This window comes from Chenopodium album, chromosome 17, assembly GCF_948465745.1.
Source record: "Chenopodium album chromosome 17, dcCheAlbu1.1, whole genome shotgun sequence".
NCBI classification, from domain to species: domain Eukaryota; kingdom Viridiplantae; phylum Streptophyta; class Magnoliopsida; order Caryophyllales; family Amaranthaceae; genus Chenopodium; species Chenopodium album.
In genome coordinates, this window is record NC_137850.1 from 37,948,230 (window position 1) to 37,961,336 (window position 13,107).

General features: G+C 34.5%; 1 protein-coding gene and 1 pseudogene across 1 annotated transcript; one reads left to right on the plus strand and one right to left on the minus strand.

Moving 5' to 3' along the window:
- Nucleotides 1-641: 641 nt before the first annotated feature.
- LOC145588922 (uncharacterized) lies at nt 642-1,743 on the minus strand. The gene is made up of 2 exons (XM_081645509.1): nt 1,669-1,743; nt 642-1,247 (listed from the first exon to the last, which is right to left on the minus strand). The coding sequence occupies exons 1-2, from the start codon at nt 1,741-1,743 to the stop codon at nt 642-644; spliced, it is 681 nt and encodes a 226-aa protein (XP_081501635.1).
- Nucleotides 1,744-5,471: 3,728 nt separating this feature from the next.
- Nucleotides 5,472-9,620, plus strand: LOC145588923 (putative LRR receptor-like serine/threonine-protein kinase At1g05700; annotated as a pseudogene).
- The last annotated feature ends 3,487 nt before the right edge of the window (nt 9,621-13,107 follow it).

The window sequence follows — 13,107 nt, forward strand, 5'->3', positions numbered from 1 at the left end:
CTCTACAATTGGTGACATTGCCGAAGTGAAGCACACCATTATTGGTCCAAAATTTCACAAATTTCTCCTTATGATTGTTTAACCAAGTGTCCTTCACATAAGAAATCACAGCAATAAATGCTACATAAGATTCCTCCATTTGCCGAACCGCTCTATTATAATCATCCAATGTGGTGGCATTGAGAATTGGATTCCACCTTGTCAACCTGAAAATTTTGCCTTGATCTTTATTATTCGTTATTTTCTTAACTCTATGCTCTACATCGTTGTTAATATGTCATGTGCATAGTAAATGAGCAGTGCCAGGAAATATTTCCCGAATAGGCGACATCAAACCCAACTCACAATCGGTTATAATGGCCGTAGGCGATACATCACTACCAACCAGCTAGCAACTTTAACTTATCTATCACTCATGCATAGCTCACAGCGCTCTCATCCTTCATAAAAGCATACCCGATCAAGAAATTCATGTTGCAAGGAGTAACACCAACGAGCTCCAAAAAAGGCATTTTGTATTTGTTTGTCTTGTAAATTGAATCAATGCCAATGACCCACGGATACGTGCGTAAGAGCGCTAGAGACGTAGGATGTGCCATAAATACATGAGTCAAAACGTTCGTATTCGGGTCAACCAAGCTTCAATGTGTATACTGTGACTCGATACCAAGTTCAAGGAAATATGTAACAACAGCTCGACCATCAGCATCTTCAAGTCTCAACCGATCCCTAAAGTTGTAAATATGTCTACGATTGGGATGATCATCAGGAAACTGATTCCGCACAGCCGCTAAGATATTTTGTGGCTTCACTTTTGCATCAGTCAGGTCACGAACAAGTTGCTTCGCACCCGGACTAAGCTTGCTCATTTGCCGATTGCCTTCTTCATAGACAATTAGCTCATGGTTGTGTTTTCCATATGCATCGGGACCCAAGACAATCTGCCATCCTTCATCATTAGAAACTTTATTACCCTTGATCAAAAACTTGCAACCGCAATGTTGAGTTTTTGTGTTCGGTCGTTGAGCAACACTAAGATCTCTATTTTTCCCTCTATCTCTTGCACCACGATTGCATCTCAAATACAACCATCCGTTATGGTTGTAAGAAATCACAAGTTGAAATTTGAGTGTTTGTGCAATGTCTTTCGCCCATTGTGACAACTCTCGATACGTTGGAAATAATTGATCGGTCTGAAAATGTGGGTAATAATTTACCCCATCACCGCCAAAATCTTCAATAGGATCCTATTAGAAAGAAAAATACAAAGTTAATTAAAATTAAATTTAACTACAAATTAAATTAAATTCAATTGAAAACAAAAATAAAATTAATTTTTTTTTTTTTTTTTGCAAATTTAAACTACTAATTTTTTTTATTAAGCCATAAATTTACTAATTAAATTAAGTGTATTTTGTTATTTTTAATAATTATCAAAAATTAATTAACATAAATTACACGGATTGCTTTACAAAAAAAAAAAGTTCCCGGTCGCATGCTGTATGCGACTATACCATGGTGTAGTCGCATATAGCATGCGACTACATATAGCATGCGACTATACCACGGTGTAGTCGCATATAGCATGCAACTACACCGTGGTATAGTCACATATAACATGCGACCGGGCACAACGGAAATTGAAAAAAAAAAAAGTCCGACATATACCTGACTTGACGACGTCGACGGTTCATTGTCCCCACCAAGTGCCTCCGATATGAACGTCGACCGTCGTCGACTCATTTTATATCTCGTGGGTGGTCAAGGTAAAGTCGTGGTGTATGATGGTCAAGGTGGAGTTGTGGTGGTGGACCAGGCAAGGTGGAGTCGTGGTGGTGGACCAGTCAAGGTGGAGTCGTGGTGGTGGACCAGTCAAGGTGAGTGATGGTATGGGTGGTGGAGCTAATGGTGAAGGTGGAGCAAAGACAAAATTAGTAATGGTTGGATTGTTATGTAATTTTTAAAATTGTAAGGGGCATGAAAGTCATTTAATACTATAACTTGAGTAATTTCATTGTGGCAAATAGCAATTCACTTTTTAAATGGGGTGATCTCATTTTCTTTCTCTCCTAATAAAATCATATTCCCCCACCCTATTTTAAGTGAGGTGATCCCATTTTCTCTCTCCCCTGTCTTTAAGGACCTGTTCTCATTGACTGAACTCAGCTGAACTGAACTGAACTGAATATTTTATAAGAGAAGGAAATTAGGAGCTGAACTAAACTGAGCTGAACTGAATTTCAACGTATGAGACCTGACCCTAATTACTTCCCATTATACCAACTAATCTTTGCCCCCTTCACCTTACCACAAAAAAAAAAAAAAAAAAAAAAAAAAAATGGATAGATAAAATTAGGGGGTGGTCGAGGTAGCAATGGCCACCCATGTGAATGATAAAATCTATTAACTGTTAAGTATAATATGGTAAACTTGGCAAAGTTGGTTTACTTTGGGTTTAAATAGTTTAGAATTCTTTTGTTGAGTTGTGTTCGACCCGCAAAGAACATTTACATTAATTTCTTTTGATTTAAACAAAACATTAATCCCTTTTTTTTCTTGTGTTCTTATCTTTCTTTCATTTTCAATTTTCGTTGCGAATTGCATATAATCTTTCTATTTTTCCCTTTATGTAATATTCTAACTTTTAAAATATACGATTAAAAAGTACATCAAGAATTTATAACTATTGTCCCGTTTATATAAATTTTCTGGTTCCGCCACTATTTAAAGATACTTCAATTTGTAAAATAATTTTACTTTAATAGAAATAAACTTTATACAACAAAAGTAAGTTCAATCCAGTCAGAAAATTCAAATAAAAAAAAAAATATTAGACAATCAGTAAAAATTTATTACAATTTAGTATGGAGTATAAATTATTTAAGTTTGACATTTTTTTTTTTGAAGAGATGACAAAAATAATTTTAATTCATTAAAAACAAATTGAAATCAATAGGACCTAACTATCTTTAGATAAGAGATCTACCACGCACTTTTGCTCTCACAAACAATACTTTTTATCTATCACTATCAAACTTTGAAAGAGAAATGAGTACTCCCTTCATTCCATTAGCATTTTTTGTACCATTCATTTGAACAACTTTGTTTAATACTACCTCCATTTTTTATTAGTTTTGAATTTAGCACTATTCACACATGTTTTGTGATTTATTTGTAAGGAAAAATTTAGTCAAGTGGGATCTTGTTAAATTCGTCATAGTGTAATATTTTCATAATATCAACTTTTTATAATTTTTGATTATCGGTAATTAAAGATATTAATGATTTAATTTGTGCATTGATAAACGTGACTAAAAAAACGTGTCAACTAAAAAGAAACGGAGGAAGTACATAAGTAGGGCTGTGCACTGGTCCAAAATCGGAACCGGGTTCCGGTCCAGACTTGTTTATTCCGGTCAAGTTCGATTTTGGACCGGAATGGACCGGTTACATTATTTTTTATTTTTCTTTTTCATTTTAGTATCTTAATACATTTATACATTTTTAATGTCTTGTTTTTGTTTGCGTGCTTTCCTATTTTGCACCTAAAATTTATAAATTACAAGTTTTGTACCTAAATTTTTTAGAAATTTAAACATAAAATTTAAAATTTTCACCCAAAAAATTACAAAAATACACTTTCCGGTCCAGACTGAAATATTTCGATTTTTAATCGGACCAGACTGGAATCCCCAATTTGTGAGGACCGAAGACCGGACCAAAATCAATCGGTTCGGGTCGGTCCGGTCCTGGTCGGTTTTCTGGTCCAGGTCCATTTCTGCACACCCCTATACATAAGTAAAAATATAAATTTATAAGTACTTGTGAGAATCGTGTCAATAAATAGATTATTAATTTTTAATTGTTGTAATTTATACTCCATACTTAATAATAATTAAGATATTATTGGTCAATGTTTGCACGCATAAGCAAATGTACTCAATAGAAATAGAGCATTTATTACACAACCGAATGGAGTAATTTAAAAGAAATAGAGGAAATATATTCATACGTTAACGGGGCGTTTAGATCGTGGGAATGGGAATTTAGGGATTAAAAGGTGGGAATGGGATTGGGAATAAATTGATGGGAATACATGAAAATATGTCAATACCTTGTTTGGATAGTGGGTGGGAATAAATAACAATTTTACAAAAATACCCTTATTAAGATTATTATTTCATCCTTTTCATTAATGGCAAAAATGTCATTTTCCTCTATTCTCATTCCCATCCATTTATTACCTACCCTCCCTAGGTAATAAAATGGTGGGAATTCACTCATAAATAATCTCATTCCCAAACCCCATTTTATTCTCATTCCCACCAAACAAACAAGGCCTATGTTTTCAATTGGGATTAAAATTCCCAATCCCACCCTCAATTCCCACTTGCCAAACACCCCCTAAGTGCCTTGATAAGTGGTTGTTCCGCACTCCGTATTTGGAACAAGAAGTTTGGGAACGAACAAACATAGGTTATATATACAACATACCAGTGTATAAGGATTCGAAACCCAGACCTCTAGAATCTGAGGTAAGCAACTTATCAAGTGAGGGTGTTTAGGGGTAGGAATTCCTTACCCTACCCTCTACTCCCAATTGTCACATACAAGCCTATGCAAAAAATGCTCATTAGTAATTACATAAGAACAGAAGCCTATGTACGTAGTACAATTAAGACAATGTAATGTAACAATGCTAATTAGCTTAAGCTATTGGTTGAATTCGTCCTTTAACATGGTATCAAGAGTTAGCGTGACACAAAGGTTACGGGTTGGAGTCTCATCGACCTCGTATATAAACCGATCTTGGGCTTCAACCAGTCAACTTAAGCTTTTGGTTGAATTGATCCTTTTAACATATAGTATATCAAAGAATTGTCCACGTCTATCCAGTTAATTAAAGAACTATGACTTGACTTTCCAAATTATGTATATATGTGAATGGTAATTTTTTAAAACCAATTAAAGTAATGTCAATTTCATATGCATGATAATCCAGTTCATTCTCCATTACATTTGCAATTTAAAAATGTTCAGAGATTCTCTAATCCCATTTTTGTACAACAAAGTTATAGCCACTTCCTGAATGCAATGTATCTAAACTGGTTTTTAGTCCGTCTTTTGCACTCTTTAATAATTTTTTAGGTTCATCTTCAGTGTGTACTTACTGAAACTTGTAATTTTTTTAGCAATTGCTAATTATTTTCTCAAATGGAAAATTATAATGAGAGGTTGAAAGTTATTTTCTAAGAACTTGCCAGAATATGCAGGGACAAAAATACTACAAGTTGCTTCTGAAGTCAAATATTAAGCAATCATTTGTTCAAGCTAACTAGTTATTTAACTATAATTCTAATACTGTAATAACTAAAAAGGTAGCACATAAATTCTTGAGTAATATATAAACCTTAAGCTTGATATTAATTAGCAAACGAAATAGGAGGCACTGAGGCAGGACTTTGAAGGAGATGATCCGAGTTTACCTTAGGGGCTTCGTAGCTGTTCTAGCTCTTGCAGTGCTTGTACATTCACAGCAGGATCACACAGGTTTTGTTACAGTATGTTTTTGTATGAATCATAATTTATAATAGTGTATGAGTGTATGCATAAGTGGTAAGTCTAACACAATATCCTGCTTTTTATTTCCGTTCTTGGTGATTATTATCAGGATTTATAAGCATTGATTGTGGAAAAGATACAGGTTACACAGATGAATCGACAACCTTAGATTATGCACCAGATGAACTATATATTGATACTGGCATAAATGTCGACGTATCTCCACCCTACAGAGTACCAACCCTGCAGCAGCAGCTTCAGAATGTCAGAAGCTTTCCTAAGGGATCAAAGAATTGTTATACCCTTGGACCATCTCAAGGAAAAGGCGCTAACTATTTGGTCAGAGCTATTTTTATGTATGGAAATTATGATTTCCTTGATAATCCTCCCACATTTGAGCTGCACCTTGGGGTTGATGTTTGGGACACAATAAAATTAGACAACTCGTCTCATATTGTGATGAAGGAAATGATACACTCACCATCTACAGATTTCTTATATGTTTGTCTTGCTAACATTGGTTCCGGAACTCCTTTTATATCAGCATTGGAACTCAGGCAGCTAAATGACTCGATCTATAAAAGGGAATCCGGATCTCTTGAACTTCTCTATCGATATTATTCTCACAAAACATCTGTGGATAGCATAAGGTGAGTTTATCACAAAGTTTTCAATGTTATTGTTTTTAATTCTTGGTATAATCTGGCTTTAATATTACATGTAGAAGTAACATAGTTCATTATTAGTACCTCAATATATCATAACAAGATCAGTTTACCTCCTGTATTATTAATTGAATCATCATATTCAATTTTCACCACATTTCAGGTACAATGATGATATATTTGATCGAATCTGGGAACCAATGTACTTGATTAATGGAAGCCAAATCAGTACTGAATTTGATGTTATTTCTACCCTCGATGTGTTTCAATTGCCATCATCAGTAATGAAAGCAGCAATCATACCAGTAAATGTTAGTGAACCTATTCACTTCCCCTACACACCCACTACAAATAAGAGCTTGGAATTTTATATCTACCTTCATTTGGCTGAGCTTTCGACACTCAGTGCTAATCAAGTCAGGGAGTTCAATATTACTGTCAACGGCCTGCATCTTTATGGACCGTATGTCCCACTGTACTTGACAGCTGATACCGTATACAACAACAAAGCGCTTACTGGCTCGCAGCTTGATGTTTATATCCAGAGCACAGAGAGATCCACCCTTCCTCCAATTCTAAATGCTGTAGAGATTTTTAGCATTAAGAAGCTTTCGCAACTTTCAACCAATCAACTTGATGGTAATTTCTTGCTCATTTTTGTCACGTAACATAACTTATTTTCTTGACTATTAGCTCATTCACTTCATCATCAGTTATTCATCTTGAGTTTTGTCAGAGTAATTTATTTTCTTAACTATTAGTTGATGCTATGCGAAACATCAAGCTGTCTTATAACCTGACAAAGGATTGGCAAGGTGATCCGTGTGTACCAAAGGCTTACCGGTGGACTGGAATAAACTGCAGCTATGACACTTCTAGTTCCCCTAGAATAATATCTCTGTAAGCTTCTGAATTTTTACTGAAAATAAGTATAAAGTATATTAATAACTAATGTTTCTAAAATAGAAATCAGACCACTAAATAGTTAATCTTTTACACTTTGTGGTCAGGAATTTGAGTTCAGAAGGACTTACTGGTGACATCGCAACTTCAATTTCAAATCTTACTGCCATACAAGTCCTGTAATGTTTCGACTAACATTTAAGTTTTATTCCTAGTGTTTCGGAACTGCATTGGCAAAATATCAGTTGTTCTATTGCTCTCTTATATCAATGTATGACTTGGTATTTGTTTCAGGAATTTGTCAAATAATAAACTAAGTGGAAACATACCTGAGTTCCTCTCAGAATTGCCTTTACTGAGAATCTTGTAAACCCCCCTTGTCTTTCATTGTTTCAATGATTTTCAAACAGTTCAATATAAGTACACTTATTTCAGAATTATTTCCAGGAATCTTTCAGGAAATAGCTTCAATGGATCAGTTCCCGAACTTCTGCTAGAAAGATCCAGAAAAGGATCACTTTCCTTGAGGTAATCTTCTATAAATGAAAACAGGATATTGTTTTCTTTTCTAGTTAACTTACTGTATTACTTCATTTCCTGAAAAAGGAAATTCAATTTTAGCAACTTAATCAACTAACACAACTTTGTTACCCTGTCAATGAAAGTGTGGAGAATAACCCAGCTCTTTGCTCGAGCACATCATGTACTTCACAGAAGAAAAAAGAAAGCCTTCATTGCACCGGTAGCAGCCTGTGTCGCTCTCTTTGTCCTACTTACAGCTGGGTTATTTTCATTTTTGGTCTACACAAGAAGAAAGAAGCAAAGTATGAAACTAATACATTCTAATGTTGATCTTTCTCTTATAAATTGGTTAGCTACAACACTGTTCTCAAAAATATCATAGCTGGATCATTTCATGCAGAAGCATCAATATAGAAGCTAAGAAACCTCTAACTACAACCAACATACAAGAATCCAGTTATAGTCAAGGGAAGGGTGGATTAGCGCGATTTACTTACTCTGAGATAATAAATCTGACAAGAGGCTTCCGAAGAGAACTAGGAAAAGGTGGATTTGGAGTTGTTTACTATGGCTGCTTGAAAGATGGGGTGGAAGTTGCTGTCAAGATGCTCTCTCCTTCAATTAATGCTTCAGAACAATATAGTACTGAGGTTAATTGTGATCAAAACTGCACTACTAAAGCTACATTTTATCCTGACACATATAAAATTGACAGAGGATTTTTCAATTTGAGTGACAGGTTGAACTCTTGATGTCCATTCGCCATAAGAACTTGGTCTCTCTAATCGGCTACTGTGAGGAAGGAGCCCATTTAGCCCTCATATATGAGTACATGGCTAAGGGAAACTTGCAAACCGTTCTCTCAGGTATATAAAACTACTCAACAATTGTTCTTACTCCTGTACTATTTGTTTCTGAACAGAAAAATTCATTGTTTTTCAATAAAACAACTAATGTTAAAACTGGTGGGACAAATGCAGCATCAGAATTTTTGAGTTGGAAAGACAGGCTACAGATAGCAATCGATTCTGCACAAGGTTAGCGATCTAAGTAACAGCTATCCTGATTTAGTTTTATAAATATAAGCTCGTATTTTTATCAGATGATAATAACAATTACTTTGTATGTTGGATTGTATTGCAGGACTAGACTACTTGCACAATGGTTGCAGGCCACCTATAGTCCATAGAGACGTTAAGACTCCAAACATTCTACTAAACAAAAATCTCCAGGCAAAGATAGCTGATTTCGGTCTGTCCAAAATTTTTCCTGATGAAAATAAATCTTACATATCAACAAGAGTCATTGGTACAACAGGCTATCTCGATCCCCAGTAAGTCCATACAGTATACATCACATTATTACCAAGAACTGAATGCATTTTACCTAATAATATGACTTATGTATGTTCATTTTGTGTAGGTATCACATTACACAACAGCTGAATGAGAAAAGTGATGTATACAGTTTCGGCGTAGTCCTATTGGAGTTGATCACAGGTAAAACAGCAATCATGAAAAAAGATGATGAACAAACTAGTTTGGTTAGGTGGGTTAGTCCATTACTTGAAAGAGGAGACATTTGGAGCATCGTCGACAAAAGACTGCAAAATGTGCACAACCCCAATTCCCTTTGGAGGGTCACAGACATAGCTCTGGCATGTGTTAAGCTGACTGCAGTGGAAAGGCCAACAATGAGTCACATTGTTACAGAACTGAAAGAGTGCTTAGAAATGGAGCTGAATGAAGGAAACTTGATAATAGAATATGATAAAAATTCAATTGAGATGAGCCCGGCTATTACTTACACAGCAATGGCTCCTGCAGCTCGTTAACATAGCCCAAACAAGGTTACATCCTAAAACTAATTGACAAAATTATAAATTTGCTTTTACTTTATAGATGTGACACTACTCATCAAGTAATTTGTGGCTATTTTTTTACATAATAAATTGTGCTTCTTTTGTTTTTTTTTTTTTTTTTTTTAATTGCAAAGTTTGGAATTTTACACTTATTCAACATTCTTTTGATCGTTCTTGTGATTTATACTAAGAAAATATTATCATATGGGATCACTTAGATTAGCTCCGAAATGCACCTTCATAATATCAACTAAAAACTCTTTTGTTTCATGCTTCCACTATTTTTAACCAATTAACCAATAATATCTTAGTTACAAAGAAGTAAAAAATTATAAATCAAGTTGATTTTTCGAAAGTTTATTATAAATCAAGACAAGTCTAACAAAACCCTGTTTGTCTATTATAATATATAATGTTGGAAATTTTGTGAAAAACTACCTATTATACTCCAGAATTTGCGAGAAACTACCTATTAAAAAAAAAATGTTATAATTGACTACCTAATTTTCGAAAAATGTTGTAATTTACTACCTTACGCCGGATTATGAGGAGTTTGACCAAAGTTCTCCGGTGTTGACTTGGTCACGTGACCATCACGTGACACTTAATGACCCTTTTCTTTCACCGAGTGTCACGTGACCAAGTCAACGCCGGAGAATTTTGGTCAAACTCATTCATAATCCGGCGTAAAGGTAGTAAATTACAACATTTTTAAAAAAATTAGGTAGTCAATTACAACATTTTTTTTAATAGGTAGTTTCTCGCAAATTCTGGATTATAATAGGTAGTTTTTCACAAAATTTCCTAGTTTGGTTGCATAAGAAGTGAAAAGAATTTAAAAATGAAGGGATTGTTTGGTTGACAATAAAAAGTGTAAACGAGGGAATTGCACATTTATGGGAAGTGCGGCTTCCTACTAAATATGGGAAGTTAATTACCCAACCCCCTTGGTAAGTCAAAATTCTCATAATTTGCAACTTCGTTCATGCCAACCAAACAAGTTTTTGCAATTCTTAGGAATTTGATGTAGGTATATTTACTTCCCATAAAATACAAATTCCTATGGGAAGTAAATTCCCATAGCAACCAAACACCAGTAGAGGTTATATAGCATGTGAAGGATCTACACTGAAATGTTTCATTTAAAAGACATAGCTCCTGGCATGTTTTTTATTTATTTTTTTTTTTTTTTGAAGAAGAAGAAATAGATGATGCATGTAAAGGGGTGTACATAGTTCATGTTCAAGGTCAAGTTCATTTAACTTAGCCGAGTACACAGTTCATGTTCAAGCTGAATCGAGCCGAGTACTACATAATTCATGTTCAAGTTCATTTAACTTAGCCGAATGCGAGCACAATCCTGAGCTTTAAAGCGAGCTCAAAAATCTGTTCAAACTCGTCTCATTTATTACACTACATGTGCACGAACGATTCATGAACGACTCGTTTATTAAACGAGTTGATAAATGAGCTTTTCATGAACGAGCTTACTAGTAATTAATGAGCTTCTCTAATAAACGAGCTTTGTACTTTTGACATTTGTAAACCTCAAATTAAGAAAAACAATTAAGTCCTAACTATGAACCTCGAGTAGTTTGCAAACATAAACGAGTTATTAATTAACTTATCCAGCATATATATGTTCGTAGTCAAGCTCATTTATTAAACGAGCTTTAATTTTTATTCACTCTTAGCTCATTTATCAAATAAATGAACTAGAACAAGCTTCAACAGAACTCGAACCCGAATAGTTTATTGATCTACTTGGATCATATACACCTACTATAAGGATGTATTGTTAGCACTCTGTAACTTCAATTTTTCTTCTCTCATGGGTATAAAAATTTCTCATGACAACATATTCTCCAAGGGGAAATTTCCTGTTTCTCATGGTGAGAAACGAAATTTGTTTCTCATCGGGGTATTTTCGTGAATAAATTAACAATATTTTCATTATTGTGGGTTGTACAGTTGAATAAAATTGTTGGTTTATTTACGAAAATACCGTGTGAGAAATAAACCAAGAGAAACTGGGCATCCTCTCCAAGCCAATTATTAATTTTCAATTAAAGTAGCATGAATAATTTTTTATTCAAATCAGTAAAGCTTTAGTAGTTCAGTTTTGCAAAACTACTTTTAAAAAGTTTGATTTAAAGAAAACACTAGAGATTGTGTGTGGATTACAGGATATTGAATAGAAGAAGAGTAAAAGATAACTTCCCTATACCTGTTTAGTTTGATTGAATTGGTATAAAGTAGAGACTAAACTCAGCACTGAAAACATTAGACTCAGTAGTAAATGCACAATTGCAGCTGGAAAGGTGGAGTATTTGGGTCTGCTATTGCTATCTGGCCAACTGTACTGTGTCCTCTACAAACAAGGAGTTAAAGAATTTCTTAGGACTTTCTGGTTGATACAACGAGTTTGTTCAAATTTTTTGCAATAATTAGCAAGGCATTGACAAATCCTCTTAAAAAAGGAGCTTTTGTTTGGAGTGATGAGTCTAAGGACGTAGGACGGCTCTTTTGAGTCTCTCAAATTATTAGGCTTAACCACGTCGTGGTGTGATTATAATAATTAAACGGATTATTTAGAAAATGTCGTGGTGTAACAACAGATCATTTCCCTAAAGTCGAATTTGTCCCACACAAGTACACACGGACTCATAGCAACTGACCTCCAATTTTAAGCAACTCCAACTCTTCGATTAGATTGAAAACACCTTCGAACAATGCTCAATAATGCATGAAAACTAATTTTAAGAGATGATATATTATCACTTTTTCTGTGTTTTAAAAGAACTAAAAGAGATGTATATATAGTATTTGAGTGTGAACTATATACAACAAATCTGGTCATAAATGAGAGTGAACCAGGTACAATGAATCTAGTCACGAATGAGAGTGAACAAGGTATGACGAATTTGGTCACCAATTAGACCAAAAATGGTTAACATCCAAATCCCCCAATTAAGTTATCGAAAACAATTGACTAATTGAGCATATTTCAAGGAATATAATCTAACTTAATTTAGAAACCGTCAAAAATATTATACAGTGCAACATTTGACAAATGGGAAATTAATTCTTTTGAAGCACAACTTACTTAGAGTTATCTACCTAAAACTCCAGCACTCCTACCTTGGTTGTTCCGGCTTTTTACCATATCTTTTGTGCTGGAAACTGATACTTCTAAGGTGGGTATTGGTGCTTCTAACGTGTCTAGTAACCTATTACGAGTATAAGGATTTATAACAATTTGGGTGACCGGTTGAGACCAATAATGTGAATACCCTTCCAGTTTGAAAAGGACGAGTAGTACATTTTTCCACCAAATATACTCGTACCAAAAATGAAATTATTTTGTTCAAGTTGGTCAAGTTGCAAAATGGTTTGGCCTACAACAATCTGAAACAAAACATCACAGGGTGTGTCTTGGGCCATACCGGGCCACGGAAGTTTACTCAATTGACTCAAGGCATGACTTCACTTTACATGCAGCGTGTAGCTTTCGCCAGTTTATCATTTATCATTTATGAATGTTAAACTTAAACCCATTCCCAAATTCTTTACCTATTACTCAACTCTTATGCA

Excerpts from the sequence above, each read along its gene's own strand:
- LOC145588922 (XM_081645509.1), bottom strand. The coding sequence starts at position 1,743 with ATGAGTCGACGACGGTCGACGTTCATATCGGAGGCACTTGGTGGGGAC. Across the intron at positions 1,248-1,668 it reads CGTCGACGTCGTCAAGTCAG|GATCCTATTGAAGATTTTGG; the intron begins GTATATGTCGGA and ends TCTTTCTAATAG.